Source organism: Thermobia domestica, chromosome 8 (genome assembly GCF_964235325.1).
Source record: "Thermobia domestica chromosome 8, izTheDome1.hap1.1, whole genome shotgun sequence".
NCBI classification, from domain to species: domain Eukaryota; kingdom Metazoa; phylum Arthropoda; class Insecta; order Zygentoma; family Lepismatidae; genus Thermobia; species Thermobia domestica.
The window spans coordinates 260158116-260183131 of NC_137461.1; the positions used below are offsets into that span (position 1 = coordinate 260158116).

At 37.5% G+C, this 25016-nt stretch overlaps 1 protein-coding gene across 2 annotated transcripts in view; it reads left to right on the forward strand.

Moving 5' to 3' along the window:
* The window catches only part of kto (mediator complex subunit kohtalo), a 212389-nt gene that overhangs the window by 162092 nt on the left and 25281 nt on the right, over positions 1–25016 (forward strand). For both annotated transcript variants that reach the window (XM_081769676.1, XM_081769675.1), the window contains exons 30-34: positions 3759–3958; positions 10083–10267; positions 11807–11936; positions 18915–19073; positions 23010–23252. In XM_081769676.1, the coding sequence (XP_081625802.1) occupies positions 3759–3958; positions 10083–10267; positions 11807–11936; positions 18915–19073; positions 23010–23252 (917 nt within the window). The remainder of the gene's footprint in view (positions 1–3758; positions 3959–10082; positions 10268–11806; positions 11937–18914; positions 19074–23009; positions 23253–25016) is intronic.

Sequence of the window (25016 nt, forward strand, 5' to 3'; positions counted from 1 at the left end):
CCCAGCTCACATCAAATAGGGGCTTTGTGTTGAACAAATCGTGCGCGTGGTTTTTCTACGAACTCTCCCGTTTCCTCCCACATTCTTCATTCATTTCTCATCATCGCTGTCTCTTTTAGCCTACATGACATAACCGTAGGACGTAAAAACTGAAATATTTCATTTCATTTTTGAAACCACGATGTTTTACCAACCAGCGAGAAGTGGAAACAGCAGTGACTGCCTTCTTTGCCTCTAAGGACAAGACGTGGTATCGAGGAACTGGTAGGAAGATGACTGCAGGTGTTTCAACACAAGCAGGGCCGGATTTCCCAATAGGCCCGGGCCTATGGGCGCAAGCTCCCAGGGGGCGCACGGCCGAGAGAAAAAATTCTAGTTTTACTTTAAAACACAGTTTTTGTGTCACGTTATCAAAATATTTCATGTAAGCTGTGTTCCTGAGATTAAAAATATTTTACACTGTATTAGAGTTTTATTTATTTATTTATTTATTTGCCCAAATGGCTAAATTGAACAAAATCAAAGTTATTCACCAATCTTTTGTTAATACATTAACGGTATTTTGTTAAGCCCAGAACCAAGTACATTCCTCAAAAAACTTGCAATGATAAAATTGCATCGTGGAGTGGTGTTTAAGCAATTAACATATGGGCCTGATATATTTTTTTAATAAAGGTTTTTTTAGGAAAGTAGCTTTAACCAGACTAGGGGGCGGAAAAAATTATTGGGCCTAGGGGCGCCAAAATGCTAAATCCGGCCTGAACACAAGGGGCTGTACTTCGAATGTTAACTTGCTTTCATTGTACTGTAATGAATACAAGTATATTATGTTTGTGTACCAGAATATTGCAAGAGGGCTTATTTTTGTATATAAGTTACTGTGTTACCAGCAAAATAATGACTGTACAACCTTTACTCCAAAAGTTGCTAGTCTTTGATAATGTAGCGTCATTTTTTTTGTAAACCGTTGTTAGGGTTTGTTTTTCCCAACTCAAATGTAATGTATTTGTAATAATATGCACTGACTCTTGTATTCCTTGCACTGTACGGGAACCGCTACGTGTTAAGGTACACAATGACACTTGTGACCTTATTCTTATTCCGTGTAAGTTAAATGGTTATGTGTGCATTCAGGTATTATTTAAACATGTTTGAATAATTTGTTTAAATCACGTCATAGTATAGTTGCATTACAGATAACGTATTATGCATTACTTTATTTCTTACTTTGCACAGTTATGATCCCCTATCAAATTTGCTGTAATGTATTACTATTATTACGATTTGTTTTAGACGTTCATGGGGTGTGTAATAATCGATAATTCACTTTTGGAAGCATGAAAATAAAAGTATTCAGCCTATGTTGGTACATGCAAAATGATCCATGTGAGATATATTTGGACAATGTAAGCATCATATTTTGGAAAAAGGGTTGCAGAGTCGCTTTGAGGACATTCAACACCATAGGAAATGCAAAGCATTTCTGATTTTCACTCCAAAAGATAATTAAAAAAAAAAAAAATGTCTATGAACTTCTGGGACAAAGAGTGTACAATTAGTGTTCTTCTAATTTTACACAAACATGAAATAGAATGTAATTTCTCTACAATTTAATGTAGTTTATTCTGGCACACAAAGTACCAATACAGTAATGCGTAGAGAAATGAATGGGAAAATTCTTCAAATGTTTTATACTCTGATATGGAGACTTAATTGTTTAATATATGAGAAGTTTTAAATTAAATTCTTCAAACATGCTCCTAAGACCCTTTCTTCTTATATTTTGATTCTTTAGTACTTCGTAGGACATTGTTAAGTGGCGTATATTTAATAAGAAATCTCGAGTTGCTTCTGTGTCTTCTTTCTGTACAATCTTGTTCTTCTTAATGAAGGTAAGAAAGGTGTGCTATTTAGTCCTATATGTTTGTTTTGATAAGTAAACTAATTAATTCGCAGAACACTATAAACAGCCATAGAGAAGGTGACGGAACTCTATGGCTGTTGAAATGCTCTAAGGATGCTGTTTTTCATTAGTTCACTCATCAAACAGCTTTGATTTTTAAACATATAGGAGTAAATAGCAACTTTCTTTGCTGCATTAAGAAGGGCAAAATTTAAAGGAATGTAATATAGAAGCATTTCGAGATTTCTTAGAAAATTCATCCATCAACAAAGTTCTCAGAAGTAACAGAAACGCCAAAAATAAGTACGCACAGTAAGGTAAATACCTTTTTATATAGGGGGGTGGCGCGGTGGCTCAGTGGTAGAGCGTTCACCTCCGGTGTTTGGGGTCCCTGGTTCGATCCCAGCTCGCTCCGTGTGGACTTTGTGGTGGACAAACACCGTGTTCGTGGGTTTTCTCGGGATTTTCCCCGTTTCCTCCCACTTTCTTCATTTCATTCATTTCTCATCATCACCGACTCCTTTAGCCTAACCGGCATAGCTGTGGGACGTAAAACTCAAAGATTTCATTTCTCAAGATTTTTTTTTATATATGTATCTTTTAACATAATACTAGTGCATAAAAATACATGAAATCTTTAATATTGCATCGTATATGCTTTTAAGACATTCATATTATACTAATGGCTACACCATTCTTAAAAATATAGTGAGTATATAGGGCGAATATGTACCTAATAGTTTAAAAGAATGCAGACATATCACATAAATCTCATTTATTAATGGAGAAAATTCTTGTGATCATCGCTTCCATCAGTAAATACTGGAAATCCTTTCGTGATGTACATATTGTTCTAATTCAGTTAAAAAAAAAAAAAAAAAAAAAAAAAAAAAAAAAAAAAAAAAAAAAAAAGCTTCACGTCTCTGTAAACTTGAATACTGTAAAAGGGCGTTTTAACTCCAAATAGTAAACAAAAATTACTTACTCTTATTAATAAATTTATTACGACTAGTTTAACATAATCTGTCTTTTCACAATTCGATTACACGATTCGATTAGTATAATTAGTAACTATAAAGTACATACAATACTTTATCGTTATAAAGTGCTGTATTTTAATTTTAACACAGTAGAGCTTAAAAGTAATTAGTTAGCCGTAGGGTATATATAGGAAACTGAAACTTTTCCTACATTTTTGGATCAAAAGTTTCAATATATTTCAATCAGAAATTTTCTTGTACGCCTTATATCTGGAGAACTACGTATAGTGTAGCCAAACCCAAACTATCACTTAACTCAGTATGATCTACTTATTTCGTAGAAAATACGAAAACTTGATTTAGGGGCCGTTCAAAAATTTTGTGGCCCCTAATCCAAAAACTAATTATTAGCCAAGATCGCAATCTTTTGATGCTTTTTTTTTTTTTTTTTTTAAATCATTTTCTAAAATTCTTGTTTCATACCTGTAAAATGCACTACTAGTATTCGATCAAGTTGATACTTTTACAATTTAAAGTGCATGGAAATAGTGAGCAGTTCAGATCGAAGCTGCTGTTTACAGTTCGTCCAATTCTGGTATAAGAAGTGTGAAAAAAAATCATTGACCTTAAATCAAAGTAGGACCTCCCTTGTTGGATTAGTAGCTAGCATGCGCGTCTTTTGTGTTCGTGATGCCGAATTCGATTCCTGACTGTGGAGCTTTGAAATTTAAACGCATTACAGTGGCTCGGATTCCATGTTAAACTGTAGGTTCACGTCTCATATGGCTTCGCTGCTGAATCACATCCCTTATACGTTTTAGTATTCTAGTAATGCCTTTTTAATGTGTATTTTTATAATATTTTCTCCTTTGCAGGTCACGTATTGGAAAATGGCAACTGGTCATCGAAAAATCGAGATAAAGATCGCAGTGTCCAGCGTAGCTCATCACTTCTGAGTCATCAGCCATTTTTATCCCTTGTTCTCACGTGCTTGAAAGGTCAGGATGATCAGAGGGAGAGTTTGCTGACGTCACTGCAGTCTCAGCTGTCACAGTTTCTTCATTTGTCAAAAGACGTAAGTATCTGTCATTAATAAATCGCGTGTTCCTTAGTTGTATTCTTGAGTAGATTTTGATACTTTTAATGATTTCCTTAAAACTAATCATGTATTGCAAGTACGTTCTGGCTTGCACTTAGTAAAAGGAAATGTTTCTGTGAATAATCGATTTAACAAACCTACTGATCACCATCAGTTTGAATTTAATTTTCATAATTAAACTTAACCTATTCTTACACTTGAAATATAGACACTGAACACTTTATTGAGGAAATGTAATGACACTTTGCTGGGTGGATATAAAATAATGCGTCTCCAGTAGTCATGTGAAAGATCCCATTCAACAGGTGTCCATTAGAACTGCTTTTTTATTTTTATTTTTTATTTTCATGTGTGTAAGAAAGCTTATCTTCAGCAGTTCCATGTATCGGTATTGATTCAACCGCAAAAGAATGAAAAATTCGGATGTTAAGACTTATTTTACTAAACCTTGGATAATCATTGTTGTGTTAGAGAAGCTTTCATTATTTATTTATTTATTTATTTTAATTAATTAATTAATTAATTAATTAATTAGGCATTCATTCGATTTTTTAAAAGTGGAGGCACTCGGTCGAAAAAATGTAAAACGCTTTTTCAGGCTAGCCACCCTGAATGAGGTTTTCCTCCTTCCCACCAGCCAAATGCCGAGGTGGTACTTAATTTATAGGTCCCAGGCCGCTTCCTTCCTTCCCTTTCCACGGGTAGTGTGCTCGCCGAGGGACGTCATCCCTCAGAACGTGACGGGCTAAATGGCCTTAGATGTCGAAAGCCAAGAAATCTAAATCCGAAATCGATTTTTTTAAAAGTAATATCAGGACAGTATATATCGTATGCGATTGATAGAACTCATCCAATCTTGATTAAAATTAGAATGGCGATAGAATTTCACGAGCTCAGTACATACACAAAATATCTCGGTATGAAGGCCTTTGGTTCCTAAATTGGCCGTCAAATTTGGGGTTCGACTTGGCGAGAGGTTATTATGTGTGGTATGCTATGGACGATACTTATCTAATCTTGCCGTAATTTCGTACGATAGTAGACTTTGTGTAGCTTAGTACGTACATGAAATATTACGATATACAGGTCGTTGGTTCTCGAGTTATTGACCACCAAACTTGGGTTTGGTTTAAAATCCGTCCGATCTTGATCAAATTTGGTTTGGAGGTAAAGTCTGACAAGCTTTGTAGACATTTGAACGTAATATTATGCTGTACAGATCTTTAGTTTCCAAGTTATTTGGTCATCGAATTCGGGCTTGAGCTCTGTGAAATCGAGAAATTTAACTGAAACGCGATTTAAGGAGCTCATCCGATCTTAACGAAAATTGGAATGGTGATAGAGCGTGATAATCTTAGTACACACAAGAAATGGTAGAAAACGAAATCCGAATCATGAAATTCTATGAAGAAAATGTGAAAGAGTAAAATTTACAAAAATTGTAAATGGAAAAGCAAAAATGAACATTTATAAATATTGAAGAAAAGTTAACTTCTCGGATATTGCCAATACTGATGGATTTAAAGCCCGAATGTACGAAAAGCAAACATGAAAAAGATACTTCGGACATGGTTGTTACATTAACGTAAGATAGTATTGCGTGACCAGCGAAATTGTCATAGATTTAGAAATTTTCTTTCTTCAGAGGGCAAAACTGATGAGCATGAGACTAAAAATATTGTATGTGTATGTGGGAGAGCAAAAGAGTTTCCTTATAAAGGCTTCTTAAATGCTAATAGTAGCGACTCATACATCACTGTATGATGTGCCGTATGCCCTATATCCGCATTAAGTAGAAGAAAAGTCACAGGTGAAAACTTCACAGATACAATAAAGGAAGGGAATAAAATGCACTGTTTTTCTCTTCATTTAGTAATACTTCGTTTTCACGAAGTTCTATCGACCTACTGTTCCATTAGTTTTATCTTCCTGTACTAAACTTCGTGTACTTACAGTTAAGTAACACTGTCATGTGACGACCGTGCATTGCAGCATGACGTTTATCTGTACGCTTCACAACGTTTTCTCTGTTCCTTAACACTTTTCTTTTTCTTTCTTATTCGTTCCTGACCATATCTGATAAATAGTTTTAGCGAAATAGCGCATTGTGTAATTTAACAGATTTTAGTTTACGAAACTCTTGTTAAATGTAGAATTGAATGTTTGTCCAGTATACAATTACACCCTGTTGGCTTGGTATATTTCTAAGTAACCGCATCAAAGAGACTATAAGCTGTTTAGAATATTTTGATACTTATCTTAAGGGAGGTTCAAAGGGGAAAGGGTATTTTAAAATTTATCCCAAAAATAGAGTATTTTACGAACTGAACTATTCATGTTAAGATGAAACTCGATCTGTAAACTCATTTTTAAAAGACAAGTTGACATACAAACACATGACTTGCAATCTGGAGAAAAATATCTTAGGGCGTAAGACACCCCTAGCACCCCTAGGAGAGAACGGAAAGGGATGATGATTAGAAATAATCGGAAACGACTGATATTAGTATTAAATACATAGTTTTCGGGTTCACTGAGATGAGTAGTGACACTCCAAGTCCAAGTTAGCCCCATCGGCATGCGGTGGAGGAGATTGAGAAGGAATGGAGAAAATATAATGACTGAGATTAGTATTGAACCGTAGGTTTTTGAGTCACCAAGCTAATTGGTGACACTCCAGATGAAATATAAGCCTAGCGTACTTATCAGCTAAACCGGGACCCGGCAAGTTCGTTCTTCGTCGTTATTTAATTTACGCAGTTCTTTATTTTCAGGTATTGTGCATAAATATTCTTCTCGTGCGAAGGAGGCACTTCTGCTAGTTATCCTATATAAATGAAATTTAAATACTTACCTTCAATTTGAGTGAGTTTAGTTTTCTTACTGAAATTTTCAACCTCAGTTTCTTTCCTGTGGTGACCTTAATGAAAACCACAGGAAAGAAATAGTGGTTGAAAATATCGATTAAAAAAAAAAAAAATACTAATTTAAATTTCATTGCGCACTTATTTAGTGTTATTATGTTTTTACTTTTTCCTGATAAGCTATTCATTACATTCTACATGTGGCCATTTTCCCTGGAAGCATATGGAATATAAGGTGTAGGGTTTTAGTTCTTTAAAAGGAGGAAAGATGCCAAGATCTGTGTATTAGGTTCGCGCAAAATGAAGTGTCCGCCCCAACTGCGTTATTTCCAAAAGAAGAAAATAAGAATATAATACTTAGTTACTCAAAATAGTCTCCGTATAGAACTATATATTATTACCATTGCACAGCCAACGATTGGATTCTGTGGCGAAATAAGTCTGGAATTGGCGATGCGAAGAAGTCCTCAGCTGCACGTTGTATCGCCCAACCATCACGGAAGCTCTTCCGTCGGAAGAAGTGATCGAGATGCCGAAAAAGGTGGCAGTCAATGGAAGAGATATTGGGGAAGAACGGAGGGTGAGGAAGGGCTTCATACGCAGCTCATGGGGAGTGTGCATCTTCCTTTGTATGACAGGATAGCGTAGTCGCTAACATTCTCGCCTTCGGTGCGAGCGATCCCGGTTTCGATTCCCGGTGGGAGCACTTGGTCGACTATTTCAGATCAGCCATCCTGAATGAGGTTTTCCTCATTCACGCCAGGTAAATGCCGGGTTGGTACCTAACATAGGTCTCAGGCCGCTTCCTTCGTTCCCTTTTCCCGGATAGTGTGATCGCCGAGGAACGTCATTTCTCATACGTGACGGACTTACATGGTCATAGATGCCGAAAGTTCAGAAATCTAAATCCTAAATCGTTTGCATGACAGCATTGTCGTACAAGATGAGAACACCATGTCTGTCGACCATTGGTGGGTGCTTGGATACAAGTTTCCGGTGCATTTCATAGAGTTCACCATTGTAACGATCTACATTGATGGTTTCATCTCAATTGAGAAAGACATTGATGGATCGCTCTCACCATAGATCACCATATCAGTAACAATACCTTTCGTGGGTGAAAAGGTGGTTTAGGATCAACCAATGTCCTAATCATTTATCGTTGTCATAGCAGATTCACTTTTTATCTGAAGTAACAGTGCAATGCAAGAAACTTTCCCGGTTGTTCCTTACACTCAGAGAAATGCACACCTCCAGACCGCGATTCTTGATTGCTGGTGTCAATTCATGTGACACCCACAAGTCCAACTTCTCAACCTTACCGATTACACAGAGCCGGCAAACAACAGCGGTGTGGTGTGGTATGGCCTAACTCGTCTACAGTTGCACGAACACTATTCCGAGGGTTCGTTTTCACAGTGTTCCTGAGGAGTTCATCTGAGCATGATGTTGGTATGTGCCCACAAGGCTCGTTTTGCAATGCTGTATCACTGAAATGAAATTTGAGAAATCAACGGTGAATAGTCGCATTCCTAGTCCTTTTTTGTGGATGTGGATGTGTGTGTGTATGAGGGGGGGGGGGGGGGGGGCTGGGAAGAATGTCCCACTTTGAATTTGTAAAGTAAAATTACTTGCAATTTTGTGTTCTCCGGGGTGCACTTTCGTACGATCTTGACCAGCAGTGCACTTTTTTCCTGACTGACTGAACACCCCAGCCTGTTTGCTAGACGTGTACTGAGTTTGTGACCTAGTCCATCCCTGTGTTGTGTTACTAAGATGAATTTCCTATCTGACGTCAAAGCGTTAATTTCATTAGCACTAACAGGCACGTAGCCAAGCCCCCCCCCCCCTTTCGAGACCAGAAATGAAAAAATTAAGGAAGGATGAAACAAAATAAAATGAGAAAAAGAAGGATCAGCGTTAAAAAATATTAAAAAAAAAAAAAAAAAAAAACAAAAAAAAAAAAAAAAAAAAAAAAAACGGGAAGCTTTGCGTTACTCTTTCTTATAAGGAGATTTGTATTACTTGCAATACATGGTGGCGAGGTGAGCGAGATATCCAGGAAGAGTCAGGGAATTTGAAATTTCTAGAAAAGTTACAGAATACTCAGAATTTCTGTTACAGAATTCTCAGAATTTCTGCTACTAGTCAGGGAGATTTCAAGCTTCCGAAAGCATAGTGCCGTTGAGTAACAGCGTGGACATTTTTTATTATAATTTTTCGTCATCGCATCCTTGCAGAATCAAACGGTATTTCAAAAACAATTTTCTACTGCTCCTTTAACCTGTCATTTGGAACCGACAGTATTGACGAAATAATAAAAACAAAAATTTATATGGAAAAGGAGTTCTATTAGCATTTGATTCAACAGAAAAAGGAACGCAGATATTGTAAAATATTTTACAATACATTAGTGAGTATGTACTTTTTATAATAGTGAATATGTACTTTTCATAATAGTTGAAATCATAATGAAAGGAAAATTGTTATATTTGAATGAACAAAGAAAGGAACGTAAATATTGTAAAATCTTTTTCAATACTTTTTTTATTCTTTTATTACTCCAGATTTCTTCATAGTTTGTTATTAAAATACTTACCAATATATCCTCATTTTATTGTCCTAACAAACCAATATATGTTGATAGTAAAGTAGTTTACATTGATCAAGCTCCTGAGCCTTCAGACTTTCATATGACGCCCCCCACCTCCCGTTACGAAATCTTGGCTAAACGAACCAATATATGTTCCAGTAAAATAGTTTAGAATGATCGAGCCCCTGGTGTGATGATCATAGTATTTCATGTCACGGACCCCCCCCCCCCTTCTTTCACGAAATCCTGGCTACGTGCCTGGCACTAATCTAATACAAATACTGCCCCAACATTAGTCTGAGGCAGGGGCGTAAATAAGGGTCCCACAGACCCCGCATTGCGGGGGGCCCAAGCCATCAAGGGGCCCCCAACTCGTGAAGTGGGACGTAGGGAAGGGGCCCCACTCCACGCTGTCTGCGGGATGGCCCCCAAGCCTGTAGTTACGCTACTGGTCTGAGGGGACTGAGAAGAGGAAGAATCCAGTCGTCACTGAAAAAAAAAAAGTTTTAAGAATTAGGAAGCAAAAATGTTAACCTTTGCTTGCTTATGTGTTCTTTGTAGGTTTCCTTCATTATGATACATTTCTGCAATATATGTTGAATTAGTATTTTTCTGACACGTATTTATCCAACGTTTATTCCAGGAAATGTTATATAAATATGAAGATCTAAAAGCAAGAGCCTTAATGCAAGATGCTTTACAACTTAGATTTAGCTTAGTTGGTGGGATGTTCGATACAATTCAAAGAAACACTGCGGTGACGACGGAATGGGCAATACTCCTGGTGCAACTGGCGAGTTACGGAGTCATAGATCTCAACAACAATAGGTAAGAATCATATTATGAAATACACGTGTATCTTTCTTGATATGCAAAGTTTGAAGTCACTTTATTGAATCGGGTGTGATAAAGCTAACATTTTTTTAATTTTACGTGATCATGATTAAATGTTATATTCGTGTCGCCTTCTGCTTGGTTTCCGTTGACCTCTTTATCACTGTAAATTTTTCGACAGTCTTTGTGCCGTCGTTTGTTTTAGTATGTGATATGAGGAACTAAAGAAATTACAAAGTTTAATTATTAAACTGAACTCGAATAGTTAATACAAAGAAAGGAAATATATTAAAGATGAACAATAACATTCTCTTTCAGATAAACGAAGGTAATCGTTTCTTGTAATTCCGTATATCCTATGTGTCTTCTCCATATGCATTTTCAACCAATTCCTTCCTTCTGATGCCTATGGCGTGGGAGGCCCGGGTTCTATTCCCGGCGGGAGCTCATGTGGTTCGGATTCCACGTTAATCAGTAGGTCCACGTCTCATATAGCCTCGCTGCTGAACGGGACGTTAAACTCAAAATCAACTCAACTCCTTCCTTCTGATATCAAGTTCTGCTGTAAAATCTTGTGGTTCTGTAATGTTTGTGAAGAGAATGCTTTTAGCAGCGGAATGACGGTGTGCCAGATTTTCTCTGTAAGACAGAAACAGATATTGAAGTGAGTTTGTAAAAAACATAGGATAAACAGTATCGCCTTGTCGTAGTCCATCATCAATTCTTACCATTTCTGTACAGCCAAATAGTTACATATTGTTTATAGATGTTATCGATAAATTAGATAGAACTTACTTCAATACCTCTTGATTTAGGAGTATAGATAACAGACGCGGTCTTTACTGAATCAAAACTTTTTTTTTCAGTCACTGAGCATAGCGTATAGGATAATTCATACTCGTTTGAACTATCTATCAATTCTACTATTATCAAGTATGAACTATTTTGCTATATCGATTTGAAAATTGTTAGTATACGCGCAATTGATTCCTGGTGGGAGTTCCTGTAGTCCGGATCCCAATGTAAGCAAGCTGTAGGTCCAATGTCTCGTTTAGTCTCGGTGCCGCAAAGACACATTTAACTGCAAATTAATCAGTTAATTAGTAATTAACTTCTAAATTAGCTTGTTTCCTTGGCTGGGCGAGGTCTACTTTTCTAACGGGAGTGTCGGAACTTAGGAAAACAATTTGTGAAAAGCAGGGAGAAGACTTACATGTCTATAGTTGGGTATATCTTCTTCATGTTGTTTTGTATGCAGTGTAATCATGGTATTTCTTCACTTAGCGGGAACTGTGCTGTTCTCTAAATATTTAGTGTGAAACTGCGCTAGTATTTTTCCACCACCATCTTTTTTTAAAGTATGTCTAATGTAACTTCTCTCTCGTCCCCGTTCCTAATATCGTGTGAAACCTTTCCTGCTGCAAAGGGCATCTCTTGCTTTTTCATCATCTTCACTTAATTTTACTTCTGGTTCTTTGTGTATGTTTCTTTATTTTGTTTACTCTATTGCTAATTTTTCCCTTTATGTTGCAGTGAGCTGTTTACTACTGTAGTGGATATGCTAGCAACCTTAATTCATTCCACGTTGGTGTCTGATTCTCAGTCAGACAAGGGCGAAGAGAATAAGAAACATTATCAGAATTTAATGAAGAAGTTAAAAAAGGTAAGGTTTAGTGAGGTATGTAATAATGCAGTGCTATTGTTTAAAATATTCAAAAAATTAAACTCTGCTACGAATATCGAAGGCAGAAGCTAATTGTTAGGTGAAGCATGTGAGTAGCAGGCACCATCTTTATTTATGAGTAAAATACATGAAAATACTTCGTTTTTACTTACAAATCGGAATTTAACATACGCGATGAATTATACCGGCTGAACATTAGTACAAAAGCGTAACTTTTTTGGATGAAAGTATAGTTATGGACACAATCCTGATCGTCCCTTCACATCCAACCATAGTCCAACCGTTTTCTTCCTCGTTGTGGGAGATGGATTAAGAAGAGGTGACGAAGACTGTTCTCCAACGAGGCATAATGGAAGAAACAGTGGATCAATGGAAGACTGCACTGCGTGTGTCCATAAGAGAAAGAAGAAAATTTTTCGAAGAATTTTAGAATGTATGAGGTGGTCCTTCTCATATAGGAGCATATTTTCCATATGCCACGTGATAACTATTGAAAGAAACACATTGTTGAACGCAGTGGGGAAGCTATCTGTTCTAGCATCTTTCTCTCACAGTCAGTTTGAAGACCAAGGACTTCCTTATGATTCGCTGATCAAATTTGTGCTTTGCTCGACTCATCCTGCAATGACGTCACTATTGGTGGAAGTGACCGTCGTAGAACAGTAGCTCTTTCTGTTGCTTTAGACAATGGAATGACTGTTAGTTGTGTCATTATTAACTATAGGCCAGTGAACTTGTTTACCTTTGTTGCATGGTCATTATTGGATCATTTGTTTGCAATAAAAATACATCCAATAACACGAAAAGATAATAATATTTGCCTTATTTCAGCCCTGATTATTGTTCTGGACCTGAGGACAAAAAAAAAAAAAAAAAAAAAAAAAAAAAAAAAAAAAAAAAAAAAAACCGTGAAATGTGGTGTGGCAAGAAAAGAGAAGTTGTTTAGAAACTGGAAGAGGGTTTTGTCTGTTAACATGCTTGAGACATCGGAAGAAAATTATTCTGAAGCCTCGAGAAATATCTCTTGACTCCACTGCGACTGATCACCAGATACGATTCTCTTCTCATCGAGGTTGGTTTCCTCGGTGCAGAAAATGGATTGGGAAAAGATGTAGAAGGCTCTTTCCTTGTTGCATCAGATATCAGTATTAAATTTAACATTGGATAATGACTTGCTTTGGAAGGATCTTCGTTATTTCCTAGAAGAAAATGTCTGTTGGCGTACTGTATCTAATTCAGCAACTTTTCTAACAAAACAATGCACATAAACTATCAGCTTTTTGCCCGCCGACTATTGTTCGTTTTCGCAAGTGAGTTGTGAGTCTATATGCAGTTAGGTGAGATCTACATAGAAACAGACTTTTCAATGCAAACACGTAAAGGAAGATAAGTTGGCTGATGTTCATAGCCCCACCACAAGAATCTGCTGCGTGGAACCATCGAAGCACTGGTCCTGTGGTGGAAGTACATAGCTATAATACATGTAGCTAAGAATACACACAGTGCTATTCAATATCCCTCTTTATCAGCAGCTCCACTTCCACCTTGTTTTTAGTGTAATTTTCCTTCCTCTTATTTTGATTTTTCCTTCGAACTTGCATGGATAGTGACATTTAGATCAAGAAAGAAAACTAATGAATTGGAATAATAAGATAAAAATTTCTGAAGATATATTATTTTCATCTTCTAACACAGCGTTACAGCTTTACGTTCGTGATAATGTAGTGGTAGTAGTATGAAAAATTGGAATGCCATGTGTACTTTAAGTAAAACGTCTTTTTGTTACAAGCAGTTTTCTTCTGTATTCCGCCTTAATTGATGGGGCCGCGGTGGTTCAGTGGTAGAGCGTTCACCTCTGGTGTTTGGGGTCCCGGGTTCGATCCCATCCCCCGCCAAGTGAACTTTGTGGTGGACAAACACCGTGTGCGTGGGTTTTCTCGGAGTTCTCCCGTTTCCTCCCACTTTCTTCATTCCACCATTTCATTTATTACTCATCATCACCGTCTCCTTTAGCCTAACCGGCATAACCGTGGGACGAAAAACTCAAATATTTAATTTCATTTTCCGCCTCAATTGAAAATTGATGATGGTGTTTTCAGATCAAATTTAAGTGTATTATTTATTTATCAATTGACGACGCAATAAGCCAATAATACGTGTATGTTAAAAAAAAAGAACACTTGAAAATCCAGCATTCAATTGAAGAACCTGATGAAAGAAAGGCGTGTCATTCATTTATAACTTTGCAGAAGAAAGCATTTAAAGCTTTCAGGACAGGTAACAATGCATGATTCTACAAATTTTAGATAAGAAATTGTACAATATTGACAGTTCAAACTACGAATAATAGATGGCACCAATTTCCGTCAACTGCGAGACAAAAGCATTTCTATGAATAAGTGGGATAAGACTCTTATCACAAAACACAAGAAATATACAACATTAAATAATTGGTCTCATTGAGGGACACCGTAGTCTAATGCTTAGAGCGTTGGACTCACGTCCACGGGTCTCGGGTTCGATTTCCGGTGGCTTCCAGCCTAGTGTCGTGAGGCAAACTGGGGAGTCACGCGAATGAAAGACGTGACGACCACTAGGTCTAGAAAGCTCCCGATACGGCGACTCAGCGCGCCGACCACGTGCTCGTCGCTAGACTGGACATAGTTTAGCCAGTCCCTGACAGATGGCGTTGTAGCGGCTCAGACTCAAATGGACTTTTACGCCAAGTTTTTTCTTTCTCATTTACGTAATTCATGGATAGTAAAATTCGTTTAGTTGTTCGTCTTTGTTGCGTCATTTTCGCAACTGCATCTACACGTAAGAATTGAATAAAATTTACGTTTTTCGTTCAACTATGCGAACATCTACCCTTTTTCATTTACTCGTACATCTCGTTAGAAAACTAGTTCTTTCCCTATCCAAAAAAGATTCTCGATCTAACTTACGAACTAGGCGAATATTCAAGAGTTGTGGAACTTGTTATTTTTTGCTGAGAAAGTAATTTTGTAATAGAAGACAGCCTTCCAAATATTTGCTTTTAGAAAATATACATTTAGAAATAATCATTTTCTATTCGATTCTGGTGAAAATAGAATAGTTGTAATAAAAAAAATATTTTGTATAGAAATGCATTTATCAGAAGTTGCAGCCAATTATATCCGTAAATTGCTTTTTGCAATATTCAGTCTCATTAGCAATCACCAAATACTATTATTTTTCTCTGTTGTAGCTTCCATAAGCCGTTGTCGCGAAGAATGGTTTGTACCTGAATCACAGCTACAGATGAGTTTTATACACCTGCAAAAAAATGAAAGCTTTAACATCTCATGGTTATGCTCATTAAGCTATTGAAAAAAGAGACGGGTGATTAATGAAAGTAAACAACTATAAAAGAATTGATGAAGTGAGAAATGTGGGAAAAAACAGGAGCACCCAGAAATGTACGTAAACGTTATTGTCTATCTCGAGCTCACACGGGCTGGAATCAAACCAGGAACGGGGCCGCGGTGGCTCACTGGTAGAACGTTCACCTCTGGTCCGTGGGGTCCCTGGTTGGATTCCAGCTCGCACCAAGTGGACTTTGTGGTGGACAAACACCGTGTGCGTGGGTTTCGTCGGGATTCTCGCGTTTCATCTCACGTTATTCATTCCACCACTGCATTCATTTCTCATCATCACTGTCTCTTTTAGCCTAGCCAGCATAACGGTGGGACGTAAAACAAATATTTCATTTCATTTCATTTCGAACCAAAAACGCTCTCTCCAGAGGTGAGTACTCCACCAATGAGCCATTGTGCCACCTGATACATATAAAAATACGTAATGGTCCGTGGGTAATAAATGTACGTGTATCTCTTGCCACAACTATGATACTAATCAGGATCTTTGGTTTGGTAACCGATGAGATCATATTACGCAGTTCGGCGAATAAGAAACGAAACTGAACTTCTGTTGCTAAGTTAGTTTTGGCACGGAAGTTTTCCATAGAAGTGTATCTTGAGTGTGACCTTGGGAACACCTGCAGAAATTCCCAGCTCGGTCGGTCGCCATTGTAACATGTGACGCGGCTAAGTATAGAGACTGGTGTTGTTATACCTCGCATCGTTTCATCAATATCAAGTTAAATGCGCGCTTGGAAAAGATTTCATCGGAAACATTTGAAATGTTGAAAAAGGTTTATGGGAACAATCGTCTTTCTCGTTGCTGTATATTTGAGCGATCCCAGGTTCGATTCCCGGTGGGGTCACTCGGTCGAAATAGTATAAAACGCTTTTTCAGGCCACCCGTTTTCCTGGGTTTTCCTCATTCACACCAGGCAAATGCCAGGGTGATACCTAACTTACAGGTCCCAGGATGCTTCCTTCCTTCCCTTTCCCCGGATAGTGTGCTCGCCGAGGGACATCATCCTTCTAACGTGACTGGCTATATGGCCAAAAGATGCCGAAAGCGCAGAAATCTAAATCCCTAATGTTCAATGTTGGCAGGGAGTTTGTGCAAGACGGTGAGCGCCTAGATCCATGCAGGTCTGTCAGAAAAACTTAAATAATTGACAAAGTTCAAGATATCATTTTGAATAACCGACGTGTAAGTTTCAGGATAATATAAGACTTGGTCGGGGTGAATTAGGAAACTGATCGATAAATAAGAGCGGAAACTGTGTGTACGTTGGTGCCCCATTCCTTAACGGAGGAACAAAAACTGGAAAGAGAGATTTTTGGTCCAGCACACAGCACAGTGATTGTTCGTGAGCTTTGACCCCCCCCCCAAAAAAAGTATTTGCGTGTTACCTCACCCCGCATGTTTGCCGATCTATCCTCGTGTAATTACTTTCTTTTCCTCGAAAAACAGCACAACTGAAGGGTTGCTGTTTTGATGATGTTTCCACCTAGGAAGAAATGACGATCTTGAACTCCATTACAGTCCATAACCTGCAGAAGGCATTCCGACTTACGGGATTGTACAAAGCTCCTAATGGACAAAAGAGATTGATACTTTGAAGAAATCCGAAGTAAATTGATTCCACTTGTTATTCATTTATTTTTACAGACCTTGTTTCGTATCCTAATTGTCGTACTATTGTGCATTGTCGTATGTTGGAAGTGCATTCTATTCTATATTCTCCAGGCCCGTATCCAGGGGGTCTAGGGGGGCCGGGCCCCCTAAAGTTTTGCTGGCCCCCCTAAAATTTTCACGGTAGGCTTGCAAATGAACTATATTATTATTGGATCGCCCCCCCCTAAGTTCAGCCGGCCCCCCTACATTTTTGGGCTGGTTACCGGTCTGATATTCCCTAACATTCCATAACGTCAACTACTGACTTGCATTTCCTTTTGAAGGAAAGGAAATGCGGCAGTTCAGAAGGAAGCAGCCGAACTGAACTGCTTCCTTGAAAAAGAAGAATGTGGTAAACAGGAAACATCAGAGAAAAGATCTTCGTGTCTCTGCAGCCCCTGACAGCTAGGCATGCAAGAAAGCATGGGTCAGTACTGAAGTGTACTCTCCCCGCCAGTTCTAATAAATGGTCACGTCGTCAGCTTGTTGCTTTAGAAACCAGGCGGTGTTGCAATTCGCGACTTCCGTCCTTAACCTTTGTAGCATGTTCTGACCCATTCTTCCTTCACAGTGTGTGCAGTTGGAACCAAACGAATTAACATGGTTGCAAATATGTGCCCAAGGCCGGCCCTAGGCAATTTGCCGTAAAGAACAAATCTTAAAAGCCACGATTTTAAGTATTCTACCCCATCATAAACAACGAAGGGGAAGGAAAGGTCACTCGCACTCAGGAAGGCCTCTAAACTATAAATACAATCCCGTTTTGTCTGCTTTTTATTTATGTCAGTGAAAGATAAAGCAAACACACTTGCATAGCAAAGATGGTTATCCTTTTTTATTTTTTTTATTTTTTATTTTATTATTAATTTTTTTTTTTATAGAATTCAGTATCGAGCTTCAATCTCAATATATCAGTTTGTAATTCCAACGCAACTAGCTCTTTTATTCTTATTTCTTGATTTTCTTCTACATCAATTAAAAATTAAAAAGAAAAAAAAAACTTGTTTCCACCTTCAATGATAAGGATCTTATTTGTAACAAAGACAAGACTAGTTTTCATATCAAAACTGTGATAACTAACTAAATGGAACAGATGTTTGCTACTGTTCGAGAATTGAGTTTGTACTTGACAACAATCAAGCAATTCATGCTGGGATTTGTTTGACCGTTTGCTTTAGAACTGTCCCTGTGACCTTAAACTAATGCGACCTAAACTTGATGTATGAATGTAGTATTCAAATAGATCAGCTGGGTAAATTTAACTACCATCACAGGGTTCCTACTGGTCAGGGAAGTCAGGGAAAACTCAGGGAAAATTGTGCAGGTCAGGGAAAAAGGCTGGGAATCAGGGAAATTTTATAAAGTATATTTTTTTCTAACATCAATTGTACATGAATTTAAGCTTGGATAACCATTAATGATCCGAGTATGGGACATTGCTCTGATTTTTGTCGGAGGTAAGTAGAATGTACGTATAGGAATTGATTATTATTTGTCTCTATGGAATGAATGTTCTCATATAAAAATATTCACTGTTATTTATTCCTTATTTATATGTCAACGTCATCCGACACCTGTCATGAAAGTCAGGGAATTTCCCACCAAAGGTCAGGGAGAAGTCAGGGAAATAGATTTCTCCAGATCAGTAGGCACCTTGCATCATCATGAAATTTGTTTCCAACAAAAACATTTCAAATAATCTAGTTATGAAAGAGTTTGTCGCCCCGTGCAAATGTATGTCTTACACATATGGTAGAGCCGGCCCTGGCAGAGCTAAAGATAGAGTAGCTTGATTTCAATCAGGATTATTGCTCATCGTGTATATATGTGTTTATCGAATTAATTTAGCGAGGATTTTTATGATTAAAAGTACACTATTACATTTACGACTTGCCTTATCTTCAGGAACTGGGAGATCGCACGTCGCCATCGATACAACACATCCGACAGCTGCTTCCGTTGCCGAAACATCAAAGTGAAGTTGTAGCTTGTGAGCCTGTGGGATGCCTCACGGATACAAAAGGGAACAAAATAGCTGGGTTTGATTCTATTGATAAGAAACAGGTCAGTACTATATTAATCTTTGTTTTAAATATAATATGTAGTATATATATGTATACTAAACTGTTCATATTCATTGAACACACATGAAAAATTATATTCTTAATACCGGATATAGAAGTATTCATAGGAAACCCAGATCATATTTTTGTTTATTTATGTAAGATAATGTTGTGTGGCTTTTTAGAACATACTTTAAATTTATGGACGTAAAGTAACTTTGTATGACATTTCACAAGTTAAAAACATTTCATTCTTATTTTTATTATCAATTAATTTAATTATTTTATTTTTGAAAGTTAAAAATCAATTATATTTAGATGTCGCAATGTGTAACTAATATGATGTAGAAACAGTTTAAAATGACTATTACGGTGGCAGTTGGATATAACCGTATATTTAGCGTATCGTGGAATTGTAACCTCAAATTTATTAGTGCTGTAAGATAATTTTGTGCATCATACAATTTGTTGTAGGCAATAAGTATTCCATCATCACTGAAAGATTCGGAGCCTCTCCAAATCTTTGGGTCAGCAAGCTTGCTTTCCGTGCACGTGTTTGGAAATTTTCTTACAGCATCGAACTAGTGGCTTAAATGGTATTGTAATAGTATCCTTTGTCCTCTATGACCCTGCTCTTACCTAAGCAAGTAAAACATCATCTATACTCCACCGCAAAAGGTTTATAGTAATAATAGTTATGTCATTAAGAGCTGTAAGTATATTGATTTGTTTACTTTTATTACAGTTACAAGAAAATACTTACCTTCTCACTTCTCAGGGGGGAGGGGGCGGTGGCTCAGTGGTAGAGCGTTCACCTCCGGTGCTCGTGGTTTTTCTCGTGGTTCTCCCGTTTCCTCCCACTTTCTTCATTCCACCATTTCACTCATCTCTAATCATCATCGTCTCCTTTAGTCTAACCGGCATAAACGTGGGACGTAAAACTTAAAAATTTCACTTAATTTCTTCTCACTTCCCAACCTTTGTTAAATGGAGACCACTTATTAGACAGAACGTTCTACGGATCATCATCCTATTTTCACCTTCGAAAGCAAATTTACCATTTAAAAAATGTTTTGAGCTTATCAATATCAGTAATTATTTTGTTAAAATAATATTAATTAACATTCCCTTAATTTTATATTGGTATTAATAAAAGGAAATATACATTGTTTTTTTTATTTTTTTATTTATTTTTTTATTGAATGATATTAAGTAAGAGGAATCAAACAAGGATGTAGTATGTCTCCCAATTATTCAACATTTACACTGAATGTTCAATGAAGGAAGCATTAATGGGAATTGGAGATTTCAAATTTGGAGGGCAGACCATTAACATAATCAGATATGAGATGATACGGTTATTATAGCTAGAACCGAAGAAGGATTACAGAAGATGATTGACAAAATAGTTGACACTGGAAAACTATATGAAATTGAAGTCAACCTCGAAAAATCGAAAGTCATGATGCCGTGGAAATGCATCCTTACGGGTTTCAGTAGAACAAAGAGTACTTGAAGAGGTCGATCATTTCAAATATCTGGGAAGTATTTTGACAAAAGACGCGTACTACACCAAAGAGATCAGGTCGAAAATTGCAATAGCCAAAGAAGCATTCAACAAGAAAAGGTCACTCTTAACTAGCAGCCTTAATATTGAACTAAGGAAGAAATTGATTACGTGCTATATGTGGAGTATTGGACTGTATGATTCAGAGACTTAGACATTACGGAAGTTAGAGAAGAAATATTTAGAGAGCTTCGAAATGTGATGTTGAAAGAGGATGGAGGAGATAAAATGGACAGAGAGAACAACAAGCGAAGATGTTGTAAAACGGACAGGAGAGAAGATGACACTTCCATCCTTCGTAGAAAGGCCAATTGGATTGAACACATCTTGCGAAGAAATTGTCTTCCTTGTACCGCCATAGAAGTAAAGATGGAAGGAAAGCGAGAAATAGGAAGAACATAACTAATCAATGATTTGAAAAATAGAAGAAAATATTGCGAGTTAAAAGAGAAAGCTGAAAATCGAGAAACATGGAAGAATCATTTGCAAGTCCAAACAGAAAATTAAGAAGAAAAAAAAACTCATTAGCCCCAGGACCTGCCAAAAGGCAGAATATTTTAATAATAATAATAATAATAATAATAATAATAATAATAATAATAATAATAATAATAATAATAATAATAATAATAATATATCTATATCAGCTATTAGAATGTGTATAGTTTTTACTTTATTAAATTGTATAATATTTTATTTTCATAATCAATGCTGTTCAAAATTTTTAACTTTAGTGTATCTTCTCTTTTTTTATTTTTCTGTGGCAAAAAAAAAAAATACCATAATGGCAGAATTCTAGACTTACTTGGGGTCTGTGGAGCAGAGTTTGGAAAACGGTACAATATAGTAAGAAATTATTTTTTAAGACGTAAATCAATAAATACAAGATGTGTCCCAAAAGTCTTAAGATAACTGCAATAAAATACAGATGAATTCTGTTACGGACATAATTTACTTTTATTCTTCAAAATATATTACTCCTTAATAATGCACTAGTCTACACGTTCCTTCCATTTTTTTTTAACGTTCCACAATTACGCACCGAAGCTACGGAGGCGGTAATGAGACGGATGATAATGGTGGAATGACGAAAGTGGGAGAAACAGGAAAACCCATGTTTGTCCACCACAAAGCTCACTTGGCGGGAGCTGGGATCGAACCAGGGACCTCAACGTCAGATTTAAACGCTCTACCACTGAGCCACCGCTTCCCCACCAACTATCTTTTATCTTTTTTGAGTGTTGTAAAGCTCCTCTGTCATCGCAGTCTATATGTCTTGCATTCATTGAAAGTGGCTTCCTTTTAATTCTTCAAGCTGACTTTTTAGCAATATCCAAACTACTGGCAATCATTTGAAGAGCCATTCTGCGATCTTCTGTCAACTGACGAAAAACAGATTCCAACATTATCATCTATTCTCTCAGCTGGAGGTCGACCGTTTGCAGCATCATCCTTCACGTTCTTCCTCCGGTCTCGAAATTGACCATATTACAGATACACGTTAGCACGACTGATGCTAGCAGCCCTATTCAGGCGCGTTTTAAATAATTTGCGCCTCAGAGATTTAATGTTTCCAGTAGTATGGCTATAGCCGGATAAGTTTTAAGTTTAAACAGTTGCTTTATAGTAATACTTTTTATTATTATATAAAAATCAAATCGATTTGTGGTTAAAAACGCCACTGTCCCCATATGCCTTCTCAATCATTTCGAAGAGTTTTCACTGCACTTTTGTCCTCTTTAACAGAAAATGTATTTGCCATTCCTTGCTTATCCATTACTGTGAAGACAAGGCAATAACTCTTCATTTGCAAACCAAGTCTCTGTTCACAGGCTAACGGTTGAAACCTAGTCACTTCGTACATGAACCACTGGCTACTTAGTTTTGATGTCAACCGCTATGTGGCACGCATAGTATTTTCTTAAAACAAGTTCTTTCAGTGCTTTTCGGTCGCTGTGACGAAGCAGTTTAGATTCCAAAAATCACCTTTCTACAGGGCATGGGGAAGTTGCAGGAAGTGCATCGATCAAGGAGAAATGTATTTTGAAGAATAAAAATAAACTCTGTCCATATGAGAATTTATGTTGTGTTAGTTATCTCAAGACTTTTGGGTCGCACGTTATAATATAAGGATATCAATCGATATACTCATATTGCGTTCATTTACTATATTGAGACCCAGATAAGGTTTCCATATTGGTATTTCGAAATCAGAAAATGCATAGATCTCCCTTGTAATCCCAAGTAAATAGCAAAAAAACATGTTTTGTGTGTATGTTACAATCCAGTGTTATTGATTTTTTCCAAGGTAAGTTTTATTTCATGCTTTCGGTGATTTGTGTTGTGTTCTAATGTTATTGTACATTACAGGGTCTCCAAGTGGCCGAGAAACAACGTGTAAGTCCATGGGACCTGCTAGAAGGATTTAAAAGTCCTGCACCCATTTCTTGGTCGTGGTTCGGAGCTGTAAAAATGGAACGTAAGCCATTGTGGTATGAAGACGCCCACCGCCTTCTCAAGTACCATACACATTCCTTGTTGAAGCCTTCATCGTACTTTATGGAACCACCACCTTTACCGCCGGAAGACCTGGAACCTCCACCTGAAAAGATGGTAAGAGAGAATGCTTTTCTTAGTTTTAAGTAATAAGTTTGAATTTAAGTAATAATTTCTATTTAAATGTATATTTTTTAACTGGTGTGAGTCTGATTGCCGTCGTAGACCGTGGCAAAGAACTTGCGGGAGATCGTTAGTTAGGATCCTTACAAATTAGACATGAAAAGTAATAAATAATTAACATGTTTTTAACACTCACTTTCGTGTTCCCTGAGGACATATATCTGTAAATAATCATCTGCAATACTTTCAAGGGTTAATCGGCCTTTTTCTAGTAGCAAAAGATTGCAAATTTTACATATTTCTATTTCTTTCTCTTATATATTTGGTCTAGGAATTAATTCGTGCGGTTGGTACGCACACATTGAAGCTGTAGTACAAACACAAAATACATAAATACCTTAAGAAAAATATTGTCCATCGCTAGCCACCACTTTCGCCCATCTGTCAGGCAATGTACGGATTCCGTAGCGAAAGAAGTCCTCATCCTTGGAAGCGATCCAGTCAGAGACCCATGTTTCGATATCTTCTGAAGAAGTAAACCGCTGTCCAATCAAATCGTTGTTCATGCAATCGAACAAGTAGTAGTCCGAAGGAGCAACGTCTGGTGAATACGGCGGGTGGGGTAAAACTTCCCATCCGACATTTTCTAAATAGGTTTTGACCGGTTTTGCGACATGTGGGCGAGCGTTATCATGTTGAACAATAAGTTTATCATGTCTGTTCTCCCATTCTGGTCGTGTTCTGGCCAGAGCTTGCTTCAAACGCATTAATTGTCGTCGATAACGTTCTCCATTCATAGTTTCACCCGGTTGCAGCAGCTCATAGTACACCACACCTTTCATATCCCACCATATGCACAGCATAACCTTTGCACAGTGAATATCTCGTTTTGGTTGTGATGGACCTGGTTCACCTGGTTTCACCCAGGCCTTTTTTCGTTTAGGGTTCTCGTAATGGATCCACTTCTCATCACCCGTAATAATTCGATGCAGAAACCCCTTTCTGCTCTGTCGTTGAAGCAGCAATTCGCAAATGGTTTTTCGTCTTTCAACGTCTCTGTCTTTCAATTCATGTGGAACCCAATGTGACATCTTTTGAATCATTCCCATGGCTTTCAAGCGTTTGGAGACTGTTGTTTGATCAACGCCTAATGCTGCTACAAGTTGTTCCTGCGTTTGACACGAATCCTGCTCGAGCAATGCTGTCAATTCTTCGTCTTGAAATTTTTTTGGCTGTCCAGCTCGCTCTTGGTCTGCCAAGCCGAAATCACCACTTCTAAACCGTGCAAACCACTTCTGACACGTTCGCTCAGCTAGAGCATGGTCACCATACACTTCCACCAAAATACGATGACTTTCAGTCGCACTTTTCTGCATGTTAAAGTAATGCAGCAGGACACCCCGCAAAAACACTTTATCAGGCACAAATTGCGCCATGTTCACTTAACTACAAACTGGTGTTGTTGACGCTTTAATCCACTGCCCTATACTACGAACGATACGCGATGACAGGGGTTTGCAACACATGTGTGGATACACGGAACTGTGGGACGCTCCGTTCGTTGCGCCATCTCTTGTCCACCCGCACGAATTAATTCCTAGACCAAATATTTTATTCCTTGAACATCTTTAGAAGTGCATTTTCTGTCAAATTTACGTAAAAACTTATAAAATTAATGTAAAAGAATTTATAGAATAGGCAAGTTCAGCGGTTCCAGCCAGGTGTCATAACCACAAAAGTATATAACAGCTTTCCCCG